Source organism: Rhinolophus sinicus, linkage group LG09, assembly GCF_036562045.2.
Source record: "Rhinolophus sinicus isolate RSC01 linkage group LG09, ASM3656204v1, whole genome shotgun sequence".
Taxonomy (NCBI): domain Eukaryota; kingdom Metazoa; phylum Chordata; class Mammalia; order Chiroptera; family Rhinolophidae; genus Rhinolophus; species Rhinolophus sinicus.
In genome coordinates, this window is record NC_133758.1 from 115,111,674 (window position 1) to 115,136,611 (window position 24,938).

Here is a 24,938-nt window from a genome sequence, read left to right on the forward strand (position 1 = left end):
AAAATATTCAAAGACTAGTCATTCTGTAGATCATGTTTTCTTATTCATGTGTTTTCTGTCCTCTAATGGTTAGAGATAGGTTTTCTTAAACATTTATAATACCCTTTGTTAGTGGTTTCCTGAGTTTTCTTCCTCAATATGGCTATAGGTAGGTCAATTTTATTTGATATTTTAAAAAAACAACTGTAGGTTTAGTTGATTTTTTTCTGATGTTTTTCTGTTCTGTTTTATTTTATTTATAATCATCAAACATCAGAACTTCAAAATATGATGGAAATACTGTCAAAACTGAAGAGAGAATAACCAGATTTATAATTACAGTAGGAGACTTTCAATACTTTATTTAAAATAATGGATTAAACAACCTGACAAAGATTGATATGAAAATAGCGCACTTCAACAACAGCAATTTGACCTAAAGGATATATACAGACCACTCCACCCAACAGAATACCCAAGTAAAATACACATTTTTTCCTCCAATGCACATGGAACAATCTCTAGAATAGGTTATATTATAGGGCACAAAACAACTTAGTAAAGTTTAAAGGACTGAAATAACACATACTCTGATCAGATGGAATGAAACTGGAAATAGATAAAATGGAAATAAAACTAGACATCAGCATATGAAAATTGAACACTACAGCCCCAAGTTACCAATTGAATATTTAAATATTATAAAGCCCATGCTACTTTATTTACCTCCAAGTCTTGCTCTGATCGAAATGTCTGGTATTGCCCTGGAATTCCATTTCCTGTCTTGTTTTAGTTCTTCTAATAATACTTTTTGCCTTTTTAGTGTCGTTTGAAATCCTGTGTCTGGCCTAGGAACTCGATGTTGAGGTTTCACATCACTATAATCCACCAGGCTTGGTATTGTTCTGCCAACGCCAGGCTTTAAATCAGCATCACCACCAGGACTCACAAACCCTGAACAGGGATCACCTAAGGGTACATCATCACGAAGTGGAAATAATGGATAATCGGGCCCATACGGTGGGGGATAAGGGTAGTGTAAATGATAGTCGGGCAAGGCCGAAGGGGGGTAAGGGTGAAATTTAAGAAAAGTAGGGTTGCATTTCTTTTCAACTCTGCCATAGTCATGTCTGTCCTCAACTCCTTTCACAAAAGGCATGTTCATTTTTCTTAAGAGATAACAGTAGTGTGGATAATCTATATTCTCAACAGCCTTTGTTCTTGAAAGAATGGACCGTTCAGAGATACTTATCTTTCCAGGTGAATCCATATCCATAGCCTTTCTCTTTAGAATTGGATGACTGTTTCTGCTGACTCTTCTCTTTAACTACAAAACTCTTATGTCCTATAGTTGAGCATTGGTTAATTAAGCATAAGGTTATCGATATGGCCCTCTAAATGTCCAGTGTTCTTTTTTTTTTTCCCCAAGTATTTTTTCTCCACCAAAAGAAGTATAAGGCAGTAACACACCAGGACAGAAAAAACAAAACAAAACAGAGTCCTTGTTGCTTAGCAACAGCTAGACCTGTACCACACTGGGTCACTCGTTTCTTCCTGTTAAAGGAGACAATACACATCTTTATTAGGCAGTTTTGACTTCAGTTGCTGAAAACGTCATTCTTCTACGCATTTGCACCAACTATATAAGATTTAGTTCTGTTGTAGCTGTTCCAGTTAAATAAACCCTTCCAACCGCAGAAAAGCAGCGACATGATTCTTTTTAAACATGTCTGGCTATAGAAAGGTCCTCATGAGCTGATGGGCGGTTTTACATATGTTTCTGAAGCGAGGTGATAAAAGACTATCTTCCGGGCTGAGTGTTGCATGGAAACCAATTTTATCTCGGGCTGTTTCCCCTGTTCTTTCCGCGAAGCTTCCCACGGGGGTTAAAGACCCTACTTTCAACCTGAGTGGGTGTGCATCGCACCTGTTCCCCAATTAAGCTGCATCCACCCACCGAGCACCAGTGGCTGCCATGGGAGACGCACGCAGTCCCGTGAGCGCCGGCCGCGCGCTAACTCAGGCCTCGCTGCCCGCCGTTCAGGGCGGCCCCAAGCCGGCTTCCCGAGCCCAGCGCAGCGCGCAGCCAAGTCAAGTTTCGGGCTGCAGGCGCGCGACTGTTCCCAGCCGCACAGTCTCCCACGGGCCACGTACGCGCCCCAGGAGTCCCCGGCCTGCACCGCTGCACCGGGCGGGCGACACTGCCCCGCGTGGGCGGCCTCACCTGCACGTGACGGGGCCGCCGCCCCGCCCACACGCCCCGCCCACACCTGGCGGAAGTGGCGGCCCCTCCTTCCGGCCGCCCTTCCGGGTCGGCCCCGCCAACTTCCGGCGGGCAGGTGGCGCGCGCTGCCTAACGACCTTCGGGGCCTACGCGCGGCGGTGGCGGCGGCGTGTGGATGGAGGCGTCGACCCCAGGCCGCGCACGGCGGGGCCGGGCCGCGGGCTCCCCGCTCTCCCGGGCCGCGGTCGTCCTGCTGCTGTCCGCCTTCGTGGGGCCGGCGTCCCCGGCAGGTGAGGCGGCGGCGCCGGCTCCTGAGATTGGCTGTTAGTGTGTCACGTGCGCCTGCCGGTCCCAGACGCTCGTCCGCCTGGTACTGGCCGCAGGGGTTCATTTTCAGGGAAGCCGCGCGGAGGCGCCTGCGTTCACACGGGGACGCACGTGGCGGGGCCATGAGTAACGTGGGGACGGACGAGGCCATCGCAGCGCCCACGGTTCAAGTTCAAGCTCCGTTGGCGGCCAATAGGCGCCCCGGTCGGGCCGGGAGTCGTTGCCGCTTTGCGTGACGCGCTGTCCGCACTGTGACCCTGCGTTTCAGGAGCGGGCGTCCCGTTGTGTGGAATCGTCCGCGATCCTGCAGCGCCACCTGTTGGCTTCACCTCTAAGTACAGCGCGTCTCAAGTTCTGACGTTTTGCTGCCGCCGTTCGTTTCCTCCTTTGCATCCAGGGAACCCAAACACTTGTCCATCCTGTTTTCAAAATGTATTTAAGATGCTGATGGACAAACACGGAAGTGACGCTTTAATTGAATTGATCTCCTTTAACTAGAAAGGTTTTGGCTGCACTGTTTTGTGTGCAGATGTTAGGCTTTAAAAAAAAAAAAAAAAGTTTCTCCAAGAACTGAATCATATAAACCCAAAAAGAGATGTGTCCGATACGGTCAAATACGGGCACATTGGGAAAGAAGCCCTCCAGGAACGTACCGTGGAAGGGCGGTGGGGGTGGGCACAGGATGAGGAGGGGAAGGACACAGCGTGAAGATCACAGGATGCACTCAGGTCAGGGGTGCAAAGGTCGTCATTCTCGGATGAGCGGGGAAGAGCCGTGTAGGGGAAGATGCTGCTTGATACTAAATGCCATAGGGTGGGGGCGCCAGCTTCTGATCCAATAACAAGAGCAGACCTGAGGATGTAAGGAATAGAATAAGCGGGGATTATCTTAACCTGGAAGCTGTGAATGGTCAAGACATATCTTTTTATACTTTACACAATGTTCCATTTAGTACCAACTCCCTTCAGTCTGGAATTGACGGAGGTGAGAAAACTGCAACTCCTAGAATTTAAAGTGACTGTCCTAGCACCGCAAAGTGGCAGTTAGGATTTAAACTCAGGTCTCACGGTGAATGCCATCCATTTTGCGCTTTACTCCCTGTTAAAGGTGATTTAGGGTATATGCTTTATTGCCTTTTTTGTGCTACTCCTTCCATGTGTTCTGCACACGCTGTTATGTCCATCACATTTGCTCAGTCAACAATGAGGGAAGAATATCAGTTATGTCATATTTAACAATCATTTAATATTTACTATGTGCAAGAGATAGTACTTGGTGCTGATTCTTGGTGTGTTGATATAAACACTGACCCTACTAGCAATGGAGCGTATAATTGAATAAGGAAAATGGTACCTGCGCATAAAGAACTATGATAAATGCAGAGTGGGGGTTATAAGGAAGGTGCTGGTGATGTATTATAGAAGGGCAAGAAATGATAAGGATAAACGCAGGGTTTGAAGGAGGAGGGGCTTGTGATCTAAGTCTTGAAGGGTCGTGCGTTTTGACTTTTACAGATGAAGAGAGTATTCTAAGTGGATGCAGAAAAAGCCGGAGGCAAGATATGATAGAGGGAGCATTGGATAGATTAATCTCACTGGCGCATATAAGGGGAGTAGAGTTGGAACAGGGATGCCAGGTGTTGGCGGAGATTGATTAAGGCTCACTCCTTAAACCAAGATCCAGATTCTATGACACTGCACTACTTGAATATCTTGGAATTTCTCATGAAGCAGATTGTTGCTCATTTCTTTTCTTTTTATTTTTGATAGCTGGATATTTTATTCGATTACCAAGAGGTTTTCGCTTGACCCAAGATTCGCTGAAAATAGTGGGGTCATCAGATTATCCAGGTATTAATAAATAGATTTTCAGTAATTTTAAGAAAGTAATTAGCATTTGTTTTAAATTTTATCAGTCTTGTTCAAAAGGCTGATGTCCTCCAGTTACACTAGCCTCCTACGGCTCCTTTCCCTCCATGACGGTGGGTTAAGGTTGTTTCCATATAGTTAGATTCATCCAAGTCTAATTCTGCAGTTGCTTAAGTATGCAAACACTGGTTATTTCTAAGTTATTTAGTTAAAGTTACCTATAATGTTTCTTTGTTATTATGTAATAATTACCATACTATTAAATGTATGCAGTTTGAATATGCTAAAATTTTTTCCTATATATTGTAAAGATTTTGAATTCATAAGATTTTGCAGTAGTCACATGAGACAGCAAGTACAAAGTTTTTTGTATACTTTTTATTGATTCAGGCAAATTCATATGCCTTAAAATTCCTCCTTTAAATCCCCTCCTCTCCAGTTTTAAATGGGACTTATTTTATATATATGTATATATAATATTTATATATATACTTATTTTATATATATATTATATATAATATTTATATTATATATATATGTGTGTGTGTGTATATATATATATATATATATATATATATATATATAAAAAGAATATTTGAAGTAATAATGGAAAAACTTCCCCAAATTGACAAAAACATGAATCTACTCATTGAAAATGCTTAACAAATTCAAACTAGGGTAAATTCAAAGAGATAACACACCTAGACACATCATAATTAACTGTCAAAATCCAAAAAACAGGCAGAATCTTGAAAGTAAGAGTACACACACACACACACACACAGGGTCAGACAATTAAGTTTGCGAACTTGTTGCAAAAATGTTGCTAACTTTTTTTTGGATATCAGAGGGATTATGCATTATGAATTTGTACCAACTGGACAAACAGTTAACCAAGTTTACTATTTGGAAGTGCTGAAAAAGCTGCATGAAAAAATCTAGATGACCTGAACTTTTCGCCAGCAATTCATGGCTCTTGCATCACAACAATGCACCAGCTCACACAGCACTGTCTGTGAGGGAGTTTTTAGCCACTAAACAAATAAGTGTATCGGAACACCCTCCGTAATCACTTGATCTGGCCCCCAATGACTTCTTTCTGAAACCCAAAGATAAAGGAAATACTGAAAGGAAGATATTTTGATGCCATTCAGGACATCAAGGGTAATACGATGACAGCTCTGATGGCTATTCCAGGAAAAGAGTTCCAAAATTGCTTTGAAGGGTGGACTAGGTGCTGGCATCAGTGCATAGCTTCCTAAGGGGAGTACTTCAAAGGTGACCATAGTGATATTCAGCAATGAGGTATTAGCACTTTTTCTCGGTTCAGTTCGCAAACTTAATTGTCTGATCTCGTATACTGGCATGCTTGATGGTTTCCCACAAGTCTGTGAGTACTGTTCATTTATCTTTATTCTTTTTTTTTTTTCCTGTTTGTTAAATTGGATATTGCCAAATTATTCTATTTTCAAGTTCTCTGATTCTTTCTTCTGCCTGCTTAGATCGGGTATTGATTCTTTATAGTGAATTTTCCAATCCATTTGTACCTTTTAATTCATATATATATTTTTTTGGTTTTTCTTTATAATTTCTATCTTCTTACTGATAGTCTCTATTTGAAGAGACATCATTTTCATTTTTCCAGGACAAAAACACTTTACATATTCTGACAGAGAAAATTTATAAAAGAAATCTGCACAATTCATTTTATGTGGTTATTATAGCTTTAGATGCCTAACTTAATAATACTAAATGATAAATAATAACTGATACACTGGAAAAGGACAAAGGGTAGTATAGGGAAATTATGCACCATATATATTACATGTAATATAGATGCAAGTATCCCAAGAAAAGTAGTTGAAAATCGAATCCCACAGTATTGAAGCGCATGATCAATTAGGATTTTCAGAAAAGCAATCTAGGAATATCAAACATTTCATACAAGATTCTTGAAAAAAAAGTGATCACCTCCATCAATGTAGAAAAAAACGTGTTAAAATTCAACAGCAATTTTTGATAAGAACAAATGACTAAAAATAGAGGTATTTTCTTAACCTAAGGAAGGCTGCCTATCTAAAAGCTGCATTCAGTAAACATCATGCCGTATGGGGAAACATTACAGCCTCCTTAACGTTAAGAAGAATTTTGATCCTCAAAAGCAGTTTTTGTTTTACTAGATCACAAAATCTTTGTATGTGGTGAAGCAGTGAAGAGTTGGCATCCAAGTCCTGAGGAGTTGTTGGAACCTTTTCTAAAAGCTTGCTTATGAGTAAATTCAAGACAATTGAATCTTTACTGTGTTCCTTTTGTATCTCCTCAAGAATATGATTTTTGCTTGCTTAATGATGAAGATTCTTTAAATTTTAAAGCAAAGTGGGGAAATGCTTAATAATTAAATCAATCAAAGTACATATTTGTTGACTTTTTAATCATATTATAATTTTTTAATTCAATACATTGTGTTACATCATTGAGAATAATGTCCTATTCCTTTAAACAAATTTATCTTAGTTCCTTTCAGGTGTGTGTCTTTACAAATAGATAAAGTACAGATATAGAATTATCTTAATACTTTGTATTTAAAATAATATTCTGAGAATAAAATAAATTAGTACATGTGAACTCTGAATAAAAAAGATCAATGTATTACGTTCAGACTGAGACACACACACACACAAACACAAAATACATGTGTATATTTTTGCATATTAGTTACATAGAGTAAAATGAAATTTAGTTCTTATCACGCAATAGCAATGGTCCAAAGAAAACTTATGAAAACATGTAATCCAAACTGCAACAGCGTAAGGCACTGCAGAGCATGTAAGCACATGAAGTATTACTGGAACCTTTTAACATTGTATTTCCAGTGAAAGTATATGTTCTGCTCCATCAAAAGAGTCCGCATGTGTTATGTGTAACCCAGCGGCTGCGAAACTCAGAACTGATAGACCCGTCATTCCAATGGTACGGGCCAAAAGGAAGAATCACTGCAGGTAGGTTTTTGTTTGTTATCATAATTAAATTGCTGTACCTGAAGTCCACTGAGAACGAAAGGGATGTTTGTATTTCGTCTCATTTATCCATTTTCTCACTTTGATTTCCTTTTGGAGTTGTGTCTAACAGTGTAGATGGTGTGACCATCTCTTCACAGATTTAATTTGAAATAGAGAAATAACTGAACTGTTTGGAGAGTTCTTTAAGCACGTATATTCAAAACGGGGTTACTTTTTTTTTAAGTTCAGAAAATCATTTTGGTTACCTCAGTGACACTTTTGTTAGAAAAGTATATATAAAGAAGAAAATGTGATTCTGGCTTTTGTTAAAAATACAAATGAATACTTTGAGCTATAGATTTATAAATATGGTTTCGTTTTATGCTTCCTCACACAGGGATAATTTGAGACTTTATGAGTAGTTACAATTTTATATTTTTTGATGTTACATTTCTTTTTGACCAAACTCCTGACAATATAGATTGTATTTGAATTTATCTTAAATATTACTACCAATTTTTTTTTAAAATGACTAACCTTACCATTAAATATTTTAGTATCAAAAACATGCTTTTAAATATACTGCATGGTTTGACAGTGGCTGTGTGTTAGTATATGACTGATTCTGTGCTTTAAAAAGAGGGACTGAGCACTCAGATATTCATCCAGAGGAGACCTGAGCTGGAGGTACATCTGAATGGTAGCCTTACATTTTTCAAATTTGGGGGAAGCAAGATCTTATTCTCATGCAGGTACTTTTTTCCACATAGTGATTACTAATGGTGTGACTGATTTAATCAACTTTTTCTCCATTCCAATTCTTATTTTGTTATTTTAAAATGCCTATCTTATTTTTACTCTAATTTTTCACTTGCTAAAAGCTGATTTGTTTTTGCAGTGTAGTTTAAAAAATATAGATTAGCTTGCTTAGCTGTTTGGTTTTCAGTCTTGCTAAAAATTCAGATTAATGAATTTTCATATTAAAGGTCTGTTCAATGAAGCATCTAATCAGTTTCACATACCTTCTGAGGAAGTTTTTCTTTATTGCTCTATTAACCATGTTTTCTTTCTTCCATATTTTCCTTATTGGTATTTTGAGATAGTGCCTGTGGATGAAAGCCTACAGGTTTATTTTGTTACCTTGGATGGAGGAAAGCAATATATTTCTACAAAGACTTGCTAAGGAAACATTTATGGGAAATATTTATTTTGTAATATGTTTTCATTTATATTTTATGTAGTTGAATGATCTCAGCTGTACCTTAGTATAATGTCTATGTTGATTCTAAAATAGCTCAAGGTTTAAAGTTACTCTACTCGTAAGTTATGGGTGGTTCTTCAAAGTTGATTCAGCTCTTAGTGAGTGACTGCTTGGTGGGTACCACTGTCCCTGGCTTTGTGGGGGGGGGCACAAAGTTCAGACAAACCCTCTGTCTGACCATGGTAATGTTGTAGGAAGGCATGAGCAGAGGCCACAGAAATCCTGAGAGGTTGGACAGTGAAGATAGTCAAGGAAATGGGCCCGCTGTAAAAGGACCAATACTGAAAGTAAAATCAGATTTTGTTTCATTTGCTCTCTGATGGTAGCACATAATGTACTGCAAACATGCATATTAAATACGTTTTACATTTTATATTGAAACTGCAAGTTCCAAAATAGAAGCATTCAAGTATTGATTTGCTGTATTATAATTTTTTACTCCATTGATTTGTAAATTAAAATCTGAAAAATCACATTTTTCTCGATGATGCCATCCCTAGTCTTGCAGTTTGTATTGCAAAGTACAGGTTATAATTTAATTTTGAACGCTTTAACTCGAAGCCATATTTTATTCACCTTAATCATGGAAAATAGATGTTCTGAAATGCAGTTATTTCTAGATAAGGATACAATCACATTAATATAATAGTTTCTATATTTTATATTTATAACAACTATTCTCAGGAAATTCAGTTATTCTGACATCATGATTATATTTTAGTTTTCAGTGCAATCACTATTATTTCAGAAATAACTGAAAGCTGTGATCTAATTTTCTTAGAGCTTGAAAAACAGAATGCTTTTGGACTAAACTACACTGTAGTTATCCTTTTATGAGTACTCCAAAGGTAGTTACCCTAAAATTGAGCCAAAGAAATCGTGTAATTATGTAATCACTTGAACATTTCTGTGAAGAGAAATACTCAGATTATTTAGATGGGTGCCAAAGTGTGGGGGACAAGTCTTAGATTTAATCTTTCTCCCTCTGCCTCCCTACCCCTTCTCTCTGTGTGTGCCTGCCTCTCTCTCAATGACTTGCGTTTTCAAAGCTAATGTATTTATTACAAGAAGACGTGGACCTCTCACTCCAACCCTAATGCCATTCTGATGAAGTAACTCTTTTTGGTGTGTGGACTTTCTCACTTTCCCAGATGTTCATGCAGACACATATATAAGCACATACACACCCATACGTTGGGCTTGCTCTGTAATTATAACCTTATTACATTTTTTTTTAATGTGGAGTGTTTTTATTTTATTTTTACTTATTTATTTTATTATTAATTAAAGTTTATTGAGGTGACAAGTGTTAGTAAAGTTACATAGATTTCAGCTGTACAATTCTGTATTACATCATCTATAAATCACATTTTGTGTTCACCAACCAGAGTCAGTTCTCCTTCCATCACCATATACTTGATTATTACATTTTTTAAATGAAATCAAAGAGTATATTTTTTTCTACCTTAATGTTTTTATGATGAGTCATCTGATATATGTAAGATGTATAAGATACATGTAAGTCACGAAGTACAATAAAACAAACGTCCCTGAACCGGCTGTACCAGTCAAGATGTACTGTTCCCGAGACTGTTGACTCTCTTAATGACTGGTTTAAAAATCCCATTCTTCTTTTCCAACCCGTGTAGCAATTAAACACTATCCTGAACTTTTACAATATTATTTCCTGGCTTTTATTTATGCATTTTCAAATACCCAAATGTATATGAGTACATGTATATGCATACATGTACTTTGCAAGAGTATATTTTAGTGTTTTCATTTTATAAAAATAAATACTTCTATAATATTTGTATCAGATACAGTTCTAAGCAATTTACACATAGTAATCATTTAATTTTTACACCAGCCTTTTGCAGTCAGTGCAGCCATTTTCTCCATTTTATATGTGGGACACAGTGGCATTGAGAGAATAAGATACTTCCTGAAGTCATGTGCCTTTAATGTCTGGCTTCAGAGATCACAGATATAATCTGAATGGGACAGGAATAGGATTTTCCCTTCTCGCCATTTTGTGAGATTTTGTAGTTTGTGTCTTTCAAGGAATTAGTCCAACTTGAATTTATGTGCATAAAGTAGCTTGTGATATTTTCTTATTATCTGGTTAATATATTCAGGACCTATATGGTGTGTCCTCAATAACTCCTGATGTTCGTTGTGTCTTTTCTTTTTCATTTTGGTCACTCTGACTACAGATTTAACTATTTCATCAGTCTTTTTAAAGGACCAGCTTCTGGTTTGATTTCTTTTCCTGTAGTAGTTTTTTCTGTGGTATTTTTCTGTTTTTGATTTTACTGATTTCTGCTTTTATCTTTCTTATTTCTTTTCCTCTGTTTACTCTGGCATACATTTGCTTATCTTTTTCTTTTGCTGGTTGCCAGTTCTGGATTGGTAGATTTTTTCAACATTCTAGTGACGACACTATTATTTTTGCTTGAATAGTTTACAATGAATCCTGCTGTGATTTTATCCTTGTCCCATTAGAGGCAAGGCGCCATTTCTGTTTCCTGATTAACGTCCAGATTTTCTCTTTGCCTTTCATTTTTCAGTGATTTGAATATTATATGCATCTTTTTGTTTGTGTTTTTGTGTTCTGTTTGGTGTTCTCTAAGCTTCTTTGAGCTGTAATTTGGTATTTATCATTAATTTTTGAAAATTCTCAGCCATTATGTTTTCAAATATTACTTCTGCCCCATCCTGTTCCTCCTCTTCTGAGAATTCTGTCACATATATGTCACACTGTTTGATATTGTTCCATAGCTCGAGGATTCTTTCTTCTTGTTGTTGTTTTTTTGTCATTTGTTTGTGTCATTTTTTTCTCCATTATTCAGGTTGTGTAGTTTCTTTAACATACATTCAAGGTTATTGACTCTTATCTTAGCTGTGTCAAGTCTTTTTGTAAGCCCATTGAAGGAATACTTAATTTGTGTTACTGTTTTGTTTTTTTAATTTTTGTTTGTTTTGCTTTGTTTTTAATTCTAGCGTTTCCCTTTGATTATTTCTTACAGTTTCAGTCTCTCTGCTGAAATCACCTATCTGATCGTGCGTGTTGTCTACATTTGTCATTAAATCCTTTAATACATTAACCATAGTTATTTCAAATTAACTGTGGTACTGCTGACGTCTGTGTCAGTTAAGAATCTTGCCCTGAGATTGCTTAGTATTTTGGAAATGTGTCATTTCTCACAATTTTGGTAAGCCCAATTTTTTGTTAAAGTTGGACATCTTGTATAAAACATTAGATATTGAGATAGGTATTTTCATGTTTAAATATGAGCACTTTTAAAAATACTGTTAAGCCTTTAGTATTAGGAGTTTGTGTTTATCTAGTCAGGAATTTTTTGGATTCGATATTGATTGTGCTGTGGTTGCTGAAAACTTCAGATACTCTTAAAAATGTTTAAGGGGTAGGCAGGTTCATGAGAAGTTATATTTCTTCAATGTCTAATATTTCCTAGGGTGTGGTTTCTCCTTTTCTGAATTTCTCCACAGAGAATCTTTTTCTTGCAGCAATTCTTGCTTGATTCCACTTCCTTTTCATGAGACTCTATTCGTGATGGGTAGTTGGGAGAGAGGGGCGGTCTCTAATGTCCTGATGAAGCTTTCGTCTTTGCAGGTATGGTGTCCCTGGGTCTTGGGGTGCGACCTTCACAGGTGCTGTAGCCCCTCTTCCAGCTTCAGCGCTGACCTAGTGCTTCTTGCTTACTCTTCCTCAAGGATGAGTCCTTTTTTTCTTCCTGTTTCTAAGAAGGTCACCCCGGCACCCACTGCCAACAAACACCAGCCACATGAGTAGTTAGGCCCCCACTCCTTTGAATGATTCTATAGGTAAATTTTGATGGTTTTACTTTGCTTAGAAAATAAATTTGGTTATTTTTACCTCAATCTCATGTAATTTAAACAACTAATTACTGTATCTTATTCCTTTATTAGGAAATAGCACCACACAATTAACATCCACAGGCAGCCTCGTGTTTCAGAACTTTGAGGAGAGCATGACTGGTGTTTACACCTGTTTCCTTGAGTACAAACCTACTGTGGATGAAGGTGCTGCAAACCTCCAACTGAAATATGTTATATATGGTAAGAAGTGCTCCTACTTACATTCTCACCTTTCTTCACGTTTTCAAATGTTTAGCTATTTTAACAGGTTTTTTTATAAAGGGATTTTGTTAATAGGTTACCCTACAATGGCAAAAGGGACTTTGCAATATAATTAAGTGGAGGATATTGAGATGGGGAGATTATCCTGAATTATCAGGGTGGGCCCAGAATAATGGTCCTTATTACAGGATCTTCCAGAGGGAAATCACCTTGATTCTAGCCTTACAAGACTCATTTTGGACTTCCATTCTCCAAAAGTGTAAGATTATAAATTTTTGTTATTTTTAAGCCACTGAATTTGTGGTAATTTGTGATGGTAGCAAATAATTTGTTTAACAAACTGTTTAATCAGTCACACTGCATTCTTGTTACATAGTTTTCTCCATTTTATTATTTCATTTTTCTAGTTTATAACAAACATACTTTGAAATCACTCAGAAGGGTATATTTACATGAGCTGACCAATGTAACAGTGCCCAACAGGAATGCTGGTTGACAGTAATGAGGATGACAGCTACCATTTACTGAGCGTTTGTTATGCTCCAGGCAATGCTGTATTTTACGTGTAATTGTACTCACAACAAAACACATGTAGCGCGTGCTCATGCCAGGCAGGCGTTGTTCGAGCTGGTTTGCGTATATTCAGCTCACCTAATCCTCGGGACAAACCGCTGCAGTGGGTACTGATATTTCTGGTTTGTGTAGATCAGGAACCCGAGGCACAGGGTGGAAAGTGACTCGCCCCAGGCCACACAGCTAGAATGGGGAGACCCAGAGTTAAGTGTGGGGTTCTGGTTCCAACCCTGGTGTTCTTATCCTTACGATACCCACCGTGCACCACTGCTCAGCAACGCCAGCAGGATGAAACCTTTTGCAAACCTGCCATTTTTGTGCTTAAAACAACAAATCAGGTACTTTATTCTATCTCATTATACAGACGCACTTTAATCTTTGTAATGGCTATGTGGTATTGCAGATTCATTTGAGCATTCCTCATTAGTTTGATCATTTAGTTTGTTTCAATCATTTAGTTTGTTTCCATTTTTCTCTCCTTAAAACAGTACTGTATGGAACATTTAAGGAAATCCATCTCTCTCTCTCTCTCTCTCTCTCGCTCTCTCTCCTAGCTGTGTGTAACACACACGTGCACACAAGCCATCTTTGTATTATGAAATTGTGTTGTATTACGAAAGTTAAATTGTGAGTATTTCTGTAGGATGAATTCTATAAGGTAAACCTTATACAAAGTGTTCATAATGTTGCTTTGATAGCTTCTGCCAGTTGCCCTACAGAGTGTACCAATTTACATTTCTGCCGTAGTATATGAGAACTCCATTTCCTGAAGCTCCCTTAATACCACATTGTGAATTCTTGCTGATCTAATACGTTAGTAATGGTATTTTATGGTGTCAGTGTGCATTTTTTGGTCATGATGGGTTATTTGAATTTTCCTGTTTGCATGAGCTCCCTGTGTGTGTGTGTCTGAACAACTACTAAGAGATACGTGCATATTCAGATATGCAGCTTTGTTGATTTTAATTTTGTGTCAGATATATTGTATTCACTATTTTGTTTTCCTTTAGCTGATTGACCTTTTTATCCTAAGTAAAGGATAATTTAAATTTTCAAAATTTTATGTAATCTACAAATGATATTATTTATTTACTTAGTTAATTAGTTAGTTAGTTAGACTCCTCTTTCTTACTGTGCTGAGCAAGGTTCCCAGTGCTGAGCAGGTAGGTTTTTGAGATTCATGTCTCAATGTGACACTTACTTCAGTATTCATGGTCACTGGTTAATGGGCTTTTTGACATGGTGACACAAGTCTTTGTTCATCTTTACAGAACATTTCCTGTTTGTCTCTTGATTACCTTCTTTTCTGCCCTTTCTGCTCTGCCCTCCAGGAACTCCTTCAGTTTGACTTCGGATGTTGGGATCTCTCCTCCAAATCTCTTCCTTTGCTCACAGAAGATTGTATCTAAGTTTCCTCTCTGCTGTGCGAGAACTTCATTACTTGGTCTCCAAACAGTTTGATTTTTAACCTTGTTTTTATTTGCTATTTAAATTAATTTCTTCAATTGCAGTATTCGTGTTTGTGTTTTTTAAATTTTTCAGGAACACTTAATATTTACCTATCCTTCTTTTTAAAAAGCTTTATAATAGTTATGGATTATATTTTTATCTTTACCGGTTAGAATTTGAAAAAAAAATTTAATGCTTCCTACATTAATTGACTTTTAGGTACTTTTCCCTTGCCTTTTCCTGAGTGGATAAGGTCTAAGACCTTTCCGTATGCTGCTTACAAGAGACTCACTTGAGATGAAAAGACACACACAGACTGAAAGTAAAGGGATGGGAAAAGTTATTTCATGAAAATGGAAACAAATAAACAAAAAAGCTGGGGGAGCAACACTTATACCGGACAAGAGAGACTTTAAAACAAAGGCTATAATCAGAGACAAAGAAGGACACAGTTATCCCACTCGGGGATTTAACCAAATAAACTCAAACGCTCCTTTGAGGAGCGTTCTTGCTTCTCCTTCACTCCCTGGTTTCCTCGAAGTTGGGGGTGGGATAGTCTGTGATTTTCATTGACATTTGTGAATGAAAGTGACCATTCGCTCAGCATTTAGAAGTTGTCTGTTCTGTACCTGGTACGCAAAGCCTGACAGTAGCTCAGTAGGTGTCCTTAATTTGGGCCTCAGTGAGTAGGTGGGAAAGTGGACCATGGGCACTCCCCCTTCAGCGTGAGTGGGGGCACTCCTCAGCCTCGACCAGGAACAGGCAGGGGGGCTTTTCCTAGCAGAAGCAGCCACAGGGCGCCCCGTCTTCTGTTACTGTTGTGGATTTCTTAGTGTTTTATATTTCTTGTGTCCTTTTAGTGAAATTTTGAAATGAATAGGACAAAAAAATGTTCTCAGTTCCAGATGTTGTGATGCAATTCAATAAACCTTGCAGACTTGTTAGGTACACTCTCTTTGCTTGTTGTTAGTGATTGTATGAATCTAATTTCTTCAAAGATGGATATTTAAACTTAGAGGAGTTTCGTTCCTGAGTTTGAGGCAGAACAATGCAGTGGTGAAGAGCCAGGCTCCTCGCTTAGAATCTTAGTTTCGGCAGCGTGGTCACTGGGCCTGCGACGCCATCTCTGTATCCTTTACATTTCTCAGGATGGATGTAAAAGTAACAACCATCTTACATGAGGTTAGGGGACGTAAGTAACTTACTGTTTGTAAGGGGCCTATAATTCCATTGGTCACTGAGTAACTATTAGGTAAGTATTGGTTATTAATAAATGAATATATTTCTATATTATATATCCTATGAATTAATCCATTTAAGGATTTCTCTTGAATAGTTGCCACATACTAGAATTGCTTAAATAACCACTTTTGTGTTCTTCTGTGCTCATTTCTTTATAGCTTATCGTGAGCCTCGTTTTTATTACCAGTTCACAGCTCGGTACCACGCAGCCCCCTGCAACAGTATCTATAATATTTCTTTTGAGAAGAAACTTCTTCAGATTTTAAGGAAATTGGTTCTTGAACTTTCATGTGAAGTTTCTTTACTGAAATCTGAATGCCATCATGTTAAAATGCAAAAAGCTGGTTTGCAAAATGAGTTGTTCTTTACATTTTCAGGTAAGTATATACAGTTCTTTAAAGAAAACAAATTGAAAATCCAAAGCTAATTTTAAAGACGTGTGAATTTCCAGCAGCATTTTTTCAATGTAAATGTTATAAATCTGAATGTTTCATGTTCTCTTCTTTGCCTTAGTTCTAGTAGCTCCCTGAATAAAATTCTACTGATTCATGTACTTAACGAAAAGTTTGCACTCTAAATAACTTAGACCTTGCTGTGATAACTGACAGAAAGGCATTTAGTATAAGGAAAGCCTATCATGATCTTTAGTTCTAAAGATTTCACCTGAAAAAGCATCTAAATGTACTAGGATGGGTTAATCCGGTGGACCACAGGGACCATTCTAACAGCTTAGGGTGCTTTTCCTAACAATGCAGAATGGAGACCCAGTATTTTCTGAAAAAACAAAGAATTGAGTTTCAATTAGGAAGTGGGAACCCTCCAATTTTGGTCTGCCTTTCCAGCATTGTTTTTGCCTTTGAAGTCAGTTGCAATACTATGTTTTTAGTATCTTTCTTCCCATTTCTGTCAATAAAGGCCATTGGGTTTTGATGGGAATTGTGCTGAATGTGTAGATAGCTGTGAATAGCATTACCACCGTGGCACTAGTAAGTCCTCCAATCCAGGAGCTCAGGGTTTCTTTCCATTTCCTGAGAACTTGGTCTTAGTCCATTGTGCTGCTGTGACAAAGTGCCGCAGACTGGGTAGCGTGTACAGCATGGACGTTGGTTTCTCACAGTGCTGCAGGCTGGGATTCTGAGGTCAGGGTGCCACATGTTCTGTGAGGGCTTCTTTAGAGTTGCAGAATTATAATGACATCCTCACAAAGCAGGAAGGCGCTAAGATTCTGTCTGGAGCGACTTTTGTAAGAGCGCTAATTCCACTCGAGAAGGCTCCCTTCTCGTGACCTAAGTACCTCCCAAAGGCCCCCCTCCTGGCTCCGTCACGTTGGGTGCCAGGATTTGAGCGTGTGAACTGGGGGTGGGGGCATAAACATTCACACCATAACAGACTTTGTTCATTTCTTTCATCAATTTTTGTACTTTTCAGTATATAAATCTTGTACCTCTTGCTAAATTTATTATTACATATTTTATTCTCTTGGATCCTATCGTAAGTGCAATCGTTTTCTTAATTTCTTTCTCACATTGCTCATTGTTGGGTGTATTTTGAATGTTCACTGAATTTCTGTGTATTTGGATTGTGGCTGATTTGTTTGTTCTACTAGTGTTATTTAGCCTTGGGGTTTTAGTATTTTCTAGATGGAAGGTCATGTCACCTGAGGATAGCAATAGTTTTGCTTACTTCTTTCTCATTTGGTAACTTTTATCTCTTTTTCTTGCTAAATTGCTCTTCATGCACAGTCCAATATACTTTTTAGTAGAAGTGGCAAAATTACAGACATACAGGAATTAATCTTGATCTTGGGAGGAAAGCTTGTCTTTCACTATAGAACATGATATTAACTGTAAGTTTTTTGTAAAAGGTTTTCATCAGTTTGAAGCAGTTCCTTTTTACAGTTAACATCTTAAACATATAACTTTATATGAATTAACTAATACCAACTTAGTTTGAACAGTACACCCAAACTCTGTTCCTGTGCAGTTTTTCCACTTTCTATTTTTGTCAATAAATCACATTATTATGTATGTATGTACACTAATAGATTTGTAATTATTGTCGTAGGGATTTGTTTTTTTAAACATATAGGGGGAGAGTTGAGTTCAAACATAAAAAATACAGTACTGGCTTTTATATTTACCTATGTAGTTAACTTTACTGCTAGTCTTTATTTCTTTGTATAGCATCAAATTACTGTTTGTTTTCTTTTACCATGTAATGTCCCAAACATTGTGTTTGGAATGTTTTCTTCTCTTTGTTTTTTAAAAGATTAGTTTGCCATATATAGTGTTCTTGGTTTAACGTTTCTTCTTTTAATACTTTAAATACGTTATCTCACTACCTTCTGATCTCCATGGGTTTTGATTAGAAATCTGTTTTTAATCTTCTTATGGACTCTTAGTATGTGATGAGTTACTGCTGTTTTGCTGCTTTTAAGGTTATCGCTTTGTATTTGATTTTTGACAGTTTCATTATATTGTGTTTTAGTATTGAATTTATCCTATGCATTTAGCCTACTTGAATTTCATTGATCTTGGATATGTGGATTCTTGTATTTTATCATATTGGGAAATTCTTGGACTTCTTTTTTTAAGTATTGTTTCAGTCCTTATTTTTTTCTCTCCTGTGATCCCTGTTATACGTACGTTGATCTACCCAATGTGTCCCACCAGTTTCTTAGGTGTTCTTCTTTTTCTTTCTGCTCCTCTGATTGGATAATTTCAGTTAACTTACATTCAAGTTCACTGATTCTTCCATAATCAAATGTGTTATTGAAACCCTCTAGTGAATTCCTCATTTCAGTTGTTGTCATTGTCAGTTTCTGAATTTCTGTTTGGTTCGTTTTTATAAGTTCTTTCTCTTTATTGGTAGTCTCTACTATTTGAGGCATCATTTTCCTCTGTGTTTCTTTGTCCATTATTTTCTTTAGCTTTTTGAGCATGGCTTTTTTGGGGTTGGCTCTGTGCAGGCTGGACTCAGGTGGTGCTGTGTCATGTTGTTGGTCCAGCTTTGCTCGGTTAGCTGTCAGTGTTCCATCTATTTTGATTCTAGGAGCATGTCTGAAGTGGCAGCAGTCCCCAGTGGGAAGCTCTGCTCGTGGTGATGAGAGAAGCCCAAGAGGGCAACTGGAAACACATTAAGACAAGACCTCAAGTTAGCATACGTTCACTTCTCTGCATCGCCATTGGCAAGTCCTGTACCCAATCGCAGAGTCATGAGCCTTTGCCCACACACTGGCCCAGGCAAAGGTGTGGATGCATCGATAGCGGAAAATCAGGGCCAACAATTTAATCTGTCATGCTACTCTCCATACTGTTCCTCTTCCAGAAATCTTGTAATGGCTTCCTTGTCACTCAGAATATAAACCAAACCAAACCAAAGCTTATCATGGCCTAAACGATATGGCCTCATGTGACTTCATGTCCTTTGCTTGCTGCCCTTCTAGCATCCCACGCATGCTTCTGACTTTGAGAAGTCACAGTATTTTATCTCATGGGCAACTCGGTCCTCATTTTTTTTGCTTAATATCACTAATTGCCACCCAGTTTAAAATTGTGACCCATCACTACCTTACAATCCCAGTACTTATTTCCCTGCTCTTTCTTTTCTTTTTACTCCTAGTACTTAATCACCTTTTTGTGCAATGTGTTTATGTACTGATTATTGTTTATTGTTATTGTTTCTTTGCCTGCATTAGAATATAATTTCCAAAAAGGCGTAAACTTTGTCGATTTTGATCACTTACGTATCCTAGACACCTGGAATAACTCCTGGTACATTGTAGACTCCTGATAACTATTTGTTAAAATAAATGGGCCCCTGCGTGCCTGCATGCAGGAATGTGTCCATGATTTCAGTTACTATGGCCACCATCACGGTCCAGCCTCATTCCCTTTTCAGTATTGTTATTGTGGTTTATCACTTTGTAGTGATTAGGAATCGAGTTAGTCAAGTGACACGTTTTCTAGAGTATGGGTCGTGTTAAGTAGGATGTTGAATGAATACACATACATATGTTGCAAAAGTTAAAATTAGTCTGTTGTTGAAAGTTTATGAAATCAATAGCCAAACATTCACTGTTAAGAAAGTTGATTAATTCTTAAGTTCATTGTAATTGTGAGGTTTTCCTATTGTATATAAAACAAATCTTTGGCTTAGTTCTTTTTAGCTGAAAGGAATGCTTTCACATTAGGAAAATTGCTTAATTTTTTAGTGAAGGAGAAATATTAGACAGATAATCTGTTTTATAGTTTAAAAGCCAATTTAAATATTGTGATATAGTACTTTAGACCTGTAATAAAATATAATATGTTTTCTCAGTTTCCTCTTTAGACACTGAAAAAGTACCCAAGCCATGTATAGACCATAGCTGTGAACCTTCCAGAAGGCTTTTGAAGGTACGTTATGTGAGGCTGGAAATAAGGAAAAAAATGAACATGCCAGTGTGTAAGGTGTAGGTAAGCACTTTAGCTATTTATAAAACACAGCCCCCATGCCCCCGACACACATTTAGGGAATTTAGTAATAAAAAATAAAACTTCATAAAATAATAAATGATGAGACATTAACAGAGCTAATATTTTTTTTGAAAATTAGCATTTTGTAACTGATTATATTACAAAAGATGATTTTCCCATTTATTTGGCCTTGCTATTTCAAATTAATTTATAATTTTTAAGTAGAAGTCTCTCCGTGTTACTGTTATCTATCCTAAATAAAAAATTTGATCCATGTTTATTGACTATTTTTATATTGCTCTACGCCCAGCGTCCTGTATCTATGCTTAGGATGAAAATTATGCTGTAATCTCAGCAGCAACTTCATTTACTTCTCAGTTACATTCTATTTAACGTATTGTTCATGCTCCATGAACAATATGCAAATTTGTGGCAATATTTTCCTACCTTTTATTACTCGAAATGACCATAAACACTTTATAAAAATAATATTTTAAAATATTTGGAATATAAAATTATCTATATTGTGATTATAAGAAAATCCTATTAAAGGTGTATGTATTATGTATTCAGGTCAATACCCAGTACTTTTGCCCTGAAATTGACAGGGTGATAATGTCTTCCTTTGTACTCCGAAAGCCTCCTGAAATATAGCTTAAATCATCAATCTATATGTTACGAGGTATTGCCATTAAACATTTTTCCTTAGGTGTATTCTCATCCCTGAGATCGACATTTTTCTTTACCTTTGAATTATAGGACGTATGTCCTGGGGCACCAGGAACAGAGAGCAATCAATCTGACTTTTCTAATCACTTATATGTTATGGGGTTTGGGGTGGAGAAAGGATTGAAAAAACCACACCCAAAATATCAGTTCCATTGGGTTCATTTTGGTTGAAGTTTATGGGCAAAAGAGTGTATGTTGGAGATGATGGCAGAGGAAGGGAGACTTTTTGGTGACAGCAGTCGCTACTGACATGACAATGCAGCTGAGGCTTGAGGGAAGTATTAATCCAGTGTCTGAGGCGGGGACTTCATGTTCTCCATGTGCCGATTGATCTGAATAGTCATCAACACACATGACATAAAGTCATCATGTGCTTTCTCATGAGAGCCATTGAAAGAGCACCTGAGTTTGTCTATGTTTGGTCCAGGATTGAACGATTAGCATGGCTTTGATTGGTCCAAGTGTCAAGGCTGGGATGCCCTAACAGATTCCATTGGTTTTCCACCAAATACCAGAATTTTTATCTAGTCCCCCAGTGGTATTGGGGAGCAGAAGGATCACTGCTTCCCAGGACTGAGTGGCCTTAGTCCTTGAATTTCCCCACGTTAGAGAGACAATGGAAGAAGTGACATTGTAGTCACTTAAGGCCCATCGAGGAGTGAACTCATTTCTGGCCGTCAAAGTCATGCAAGAGAGTAGTTACACATTTTTAAAGGGGCGAAACCAAAGATTCTGTCTGGACCGTTAATGTTTTCAGAACAGACAAGTATTGTGTTAAACTGGAAGGGAAAGGAAGAATGTTTTGCAAACAGTTCTGTTCAGGCAATAAAAATTAGGTTGTGTTAGAAATATAATCAGTAAATGAAGCAAAGGTAATCAAAGGGCAGAGCAGGTACAAGGCTGCGGGTGGGGTGGTGGACTGGCTGCGCCCGGGTCTTGGGGGGCCGTCCGCGTCAGGTGACTCGAGCCTCAAGCCCCGAGAGAGATTCTAGTGGTGCTTTTAGATTGCGTAGAGATTTGGGGCTTCGGCTCTCCAGTGGGCTGAGATGTCCACTCAGATGTGGGTGTCCTTTTTAAATGAGAAACGTGAATCCAGCTGTCAGTACCCTGAAGATGCTAGCACCGGGTTTGTTCTGACACCTGACACGGCCTTTGCATCAGGGCTGAGGGGCGTCTTCATGGGGATGGTCTCCCGATAGACAGACTCTCCAGGTGGGAGATGATGCCTTTGCAGACCTTCATCTCCTGGGAAACTGCCGTGGAAAGGCTGCTCTTTGAGCTGTGAGTTGGTCTGAAAGGCCCTTTCAGTTCTTTACAGTAACTCAGAAAGTCTCCTTTCAGTAGTTCAGGCTCCACTTGCTGACCTCATTCTTTTTGGGTCCAGTTAACAATCTTACATCCAGTGAACAATCTCTGCCTTTTAATTGGAATAGTTACACCAATTACATTTCATTTAATTATCAATATGTTTGGATTTAAATCCACCATCTTTCCATGTTTTTTTTTCTATATGTCCCACCTATTCTTTATAACCTTTTCCCTTTTATTCTGCTTTCTTTTTATTGTGTCTTTAAAAAGAATAATTCTATTTTATAATTCTCCTTGTTCGTTGCTTTATTATTTTCAAATCACACCACTGGTTTATGTGGATTTATTTTTATTATTCCTCACACATTATTTATCCTGATTTTCTATTCTTCAGGTTTTGTTCCTTCCTTTTTTGTAGTGATTGAACACTTTCTTAACTGATACTTTTTCCTGTTATTTGGGTGTTATGGATTTTTTTTAATACTCTTTTTGTGGGTCTGCTTCATTTTAACAAATATTCTTGATAGAAGAACCACCCGTTATTAGTCTATTGTGCCTTCCACGGACGCTGACTGGCTTCAGATTCCTTTGGCTCTGAGGACCTTTTTTCATCTTTCGTGGTTTTGTTTTCCATTATTTTACTTCATTTTTAAAAATGTTTCTACTTGTTACTGTGATTGTTTCAGAATGTCTGTTTACATTTCCCGCAGTTGTATCCAATTCTTTGTTGACCTTCCCTGCTTGCATCTCAGTCCTTCCTTCTCCTGTCGTTTCTCTTCTTCCAGAATTTATCGTCCCGCTGAAATCGGAAGCGTCATTGCTCTCGTGAGGCTTATATTTTTTGGCCAGAAAAATTACCTTTTGCCTCTTTTGCTTCTCTGGGACGTTGTTTAGATTATCTCATTGATTCTTCGTATTTTTTATACTATCTTACTTTTCTTTTTCATGTTCTACATTCTGAATAATTTCTTGAGATATTTATTGTGCTTTGTTATTCTGGCTCCATCTGGGACTACGCTGATGTTCAATCTGTCCAGGGAATTTTTAATTTCACTCCATTTTTCACTCCCTTTATTATGTGTTGTTTAAATGCATTATTTTTCAAATATACTTTCTCTTTGCTATGGAATACATTTTTTCTCATGTTTTCATACCACTTTATGTTTATGTGTTTTGAGGATACTTTGTGTCAGTTTTGTGTTTTAAGCAATGAAAATTCCATTACCTGAATTTCTTGATGGTCTGATTTGGCAGTTTGGTGTCTCCTCTGTGCTTTCTCACTTCATCCTATGCTTCATAATTCTGATTGTTAGCACACCTTTGTCAGTAGGTAGCCCCTTTGGCCACGGTTGTGGATATGTTTCTGTACAGTTCTGTGTTTGCTTTGGCCTAATGCTCCAGGTTGTTCTCAAGCAAAGCCCAATTTTATAGTAATTTCTGTTTTGGGAATCTAACACCAGAGAAAATGCAGTAAAACCCCAAACCTACTTAAAAGCAAATCGCTATCTAGGAATTCACAAAGGGGTTTCTGATCTCTCCCACCCCCCACTCCCTCCACCACCCTTTTCTCTGCACCAGCTCTGATAGAAGGTATCTTGTTATTTACCTTTTGTAATTTTGTTTTCCTGATACACTGCTAGAGTCTTGCTTTTTATTTTTTTCTTAAACAAGTTTAAGGTTTTTATCCTTATCTGTTTAGGCTAATAAAGTATAATACTCTGGGAAGCTCAGGTCAGCATGAGGTGAATTAGTGATTCAGCTACTGTTAGGTTTGTAGTTTTCATCTTTTTAGCATCTGTGGTCATCTCCCCTCTCTCCTCCTCCCTGTCTTCTTTTATTTTGTTTCCTCTTTCTCTTCATTGTTAAATATAGCTACACAAGATCTTTGTTCTGTTGTATTTAGCTAGGTGATTTTTAGCAGGAGGATTTTTCAGGAGATGGAGTATGCCGTATGATTGGAAATGGAAATATTACCCTGTATTTTAACATGTCAGCTCTATGCTCTCACTCCCTGTCTTATCTGCTTGCTTTTTTTAATTAGAAATAGACTACTTAACAGAAACAATGTGAGTTGAAATCTCTAATCATTTCAAAGCATAAATTATAGTTTGTCTTTAGCGTTCCTTGTAAAGAGCCTCACTTTGTAGCATGAGCTGCAGCTCTTGGGACAACCACCGCTTCAGTGACTTGGCTGAGCGAAGAGTGGGTCCTTCTGTCTTTTGCTTCGGGATTGCAGTGGTCTCCAGATGGCGGTGTTACCTGCTTCTGCCTGAAAGTTCTGCGATTAACTGTGCTTCTTAGGAATGGACTCCAGCTGGCACAGAATTCAAACCGTTACGTAACCCTTTACTTTCTGTTGTTTTCCCCCCCTCTGTCTGGTTTTACTGTGGAATTGAG

General features: G+C 37.8%; 2 protein-coding genes across 11 annotated transcripts in view; one reads left to right on the forward strand and one right to left on the reverse strand.

Annotated features, from left to right (window-relative positions):
- SPMIP7 (sperm microtubule inner protein 7) overlaps nt 1–1,913 on the reverse strand; it is a 28,592-nt gene extending 26,679 nt beyond the window's left edge. For all 5 annotated transcript variants that reach the window (XM_019731601.2, XM_074341059.1, XM_074341060.1 and 2 more), the window contains exon 1: nt 706–1,913. In XM_019731601.2, coding sequence (XP_019587160.2) covers nt 706–1,255 — 550 coding nt within the window. In that variant the 5' untranslated portion in view covers nt 1,256–1,913. The remainder of the gene's footprint in view (nt 1–705) is intronic.
- A 306-nt stretch (nt 1,914–2,219) lies between these two features.
- ZPBP (zona pellucida binding protein) overlaps nt 2,220–24,938 on the forward strand; it is a 36,124-nt gene continuing 13,405 nt past the window's right edge. For 2 of the 6 annotated variants that reach the window (XM_019731597.2, XM_074341063.1), the window contains exons 1-6: nt 2,220–2,493; nt 4,300–4,380; nt 7,272–7,397; nt 12,613–12,762; nt 16,206–16,424; nt 20,368–20,444. In XM_019731597.2, the coding sequence (XP_019587156.2) occupies nt 2,379–2,493; nt 4,300–4,380; nt 7,272–7,397; nt 12,613–12,762; nt 16,206–16,424; nt 20,368–20,444 (768 nt within the window). In that variant the 5' untranslated portion in view covers nt 2,220–2,378. Of the gene's footprint in view, nt 2,494–2,709; nt 3,259–4,299; nt 4,381–7,271; nt 7,398–12,612; nt 12,763–16,205; nt 16,425–20,367; nt 20,445–24,938 lie in introns of those variants that run through there. The other 4 variants (XM_074341062.1, XM_074341064.1, XM_074341065.1 and 1 more) reach the window with 4 other exon arrangements.